Below are 1,834 nucleotides of genomic sequence, written 5' to 3' on the forward strand. Positions count from 1 at the left end.
CTGTGTGTGTGTGTGTGTGTGTGTGTGTGTGTGTGTGTGTGTGTTTTAAAATTTGCATCTTGTTTCCCCCATGACAAAAATAAGCCAGCACATGAGTCCGTGAGAGGTTATTTGCAACTGTGAGCAGGAGTGACTGAAGTGACGAGCCTGGACAGAGGAGGGTCAGGGTGACCAGACTGAAGACCTTCCTTCTGAAGGAGTATGTCAAGGCCTGCCAGAGAGCACCTGCTCCTGAATCTCAGAACCCAGAAGATCCCATGAAGTCTCTACAGAATGTTCCAGAAGTTCCCTGAGTGGAGCACCAGCTGCTTTGAATGAGGAGACACCCCAGACGGGTCCGCTTTTCTGTAGAGAATCACAGAGCTTGTGGGGTTCTGGAGTTTTCTCTGGCCCAGGGGCCCCAAGACAGGGTGGAGCAGCCACACCTGCCTGAAGTTCTGAGGAAGAGGGCGGAAACAGACAGCTCCCGCCCTCGCCCTCGCCCTCGATTCCTCTCCCCACAATTGTGATAGACTCCGCTGGGGGCATTGTGTGCCACACGGGCTCACTTCCCCAAACAGGCAACTGTGGTTTCTCAGAGCCTGACCGTCCAACCCTGGGAGGTCAGGTGGCATGCCTGGGATCAGTGTGGGTCCTGCCCCTCGATTCCCGGGGTGACTGTGACATTGCCTCTGGATGGAGCCATGGCCTCGGACGTTCCTGCTGTTGCCGCTGCTGCTACTGTGGCTACAGGGCTGTGTCTCAGGTGAGAGGCGGGGGTTGGTAGAAGAGAAAAACTGCTTTCCCCTGTCTGCCCCACACTGCCTTCTCCTGCTCCACTATCTTAAGGTTTTGTGGGGGGGGGAAGGAGGGCGGGCTGACCCGGCAGGTCTTTACCAGAGACCAGTGAGAATGTCCCCTGCTAATATCTGGCCCCAGGCGGAGTTTAGACAGGCCAAGATGTAGCGGTATCCTCCGCATTGGCCTTCATCTAGTGGGTTTCCTTGTTATGAAGAATGAGCATGGGCTGGTGAGATGGCTCAGTGGGTAAGAGCACCCTACTGCTCTTCCGAAGGTCCGGAGTTCAAATCCCAGCAACCACATGGTGGCTCATAACCATCCGTAATGAGATCTGACTCCCTCTTCTGGAGTGTACTTACATATAATAAATAAATAAATCTTTAAAAAAAAAAAGAATGAGCATTTAATTTTCTCCCAGAAATGACCTCTGTTTGGCCTTTGTCTGACTGGTGCCACGGCACACTTTAAATTTTGTTTTTTCTCGGAATGCTGATGCCACATCCGGTCCCTCAGCTCTGACTGGAAGGGAACCAATCCCCAAAGACCCTTCCCAACCGGAGGCTACTCAGCAAGGGGTTCACTGGCAACCACTTACCACTTCCTGTTCTGTTCTGGCCAACCCACCCTTCACCAATTGACAGAAAATAAGGGCACAAACGAACCCAACCCGGGACCCCAAAAGGCTTGTTCCAGGCCCCTGCCACTCTGCAGGGAGAAGGTTCTCGAAACCCTGGGCTGAGCCGAGGTGAATTCGAGGCCTGTTCTGCTCTGTTTACTTGACAAGGGAAGAGGAGACCTCAGAGCTTCAGCTACAAGCTGTTGGAAATGAGGGCAGGTGGCTTCCGGGTCTTGACTGTACCCTCTCCCTCCCTCCGTCTCTTGAATTGTCCTGCTCTGCTTTCTTCAACAGACTGGATTATGAAGGGCACAGAACACATTCATGTATTCATTCATATTCATTCTCTCTTCTCTTCTCTTCTCTTCTCTTCTCTTCTCTTCTCTTCTCTTCTCTTCTCTTCTCTTCTCTTCTCTTCTCTTCTCTTCTCTTCCCTTC

At 52.2% G+C, this 1,834-nt stretch overlaps 1 protein-coding gene across 2 annotated transcripts in view; it reads left to right on the top strand.

Moving 5' to 3' along the window:
- Nucleotides 1–584: 584 nt before the first annotated feature.
- Nucleotides 585–1,834, top strand: part of Treml2 (triggering receptor expressed on myeloid cells like 2) — an 8,035-nt gene continuing 6,785 nt past the window's right edge. For both annotated transcript variants that reach the window (XM_021218566.2, XM_029531536.1), the window contains exon 1: nucleotides 585–745. In XM_021218566.2, the coding sequence (XP_021074225.1) occupies nucleotides 676–745 (70 nt within the window). In that variant the 5' untranslated portion in view covers nucleotides 585–675. The remainder of the gene's footprint in view (nucleotides 746–1,834) is intronic.

This window comes from Mus pahari, chromosome 18, assembly GCF_900095145.1.
Source record: "Mus pahari chromosome 18, PAHARI_EIJ_v1.1, whole genome shotgun sequence".
NCBI classification, from domain to species: Eukaryota; Metazoa; Chordata; class Mammalia; order Rodentia; family Muridae; genus Mus; species Mus pahari.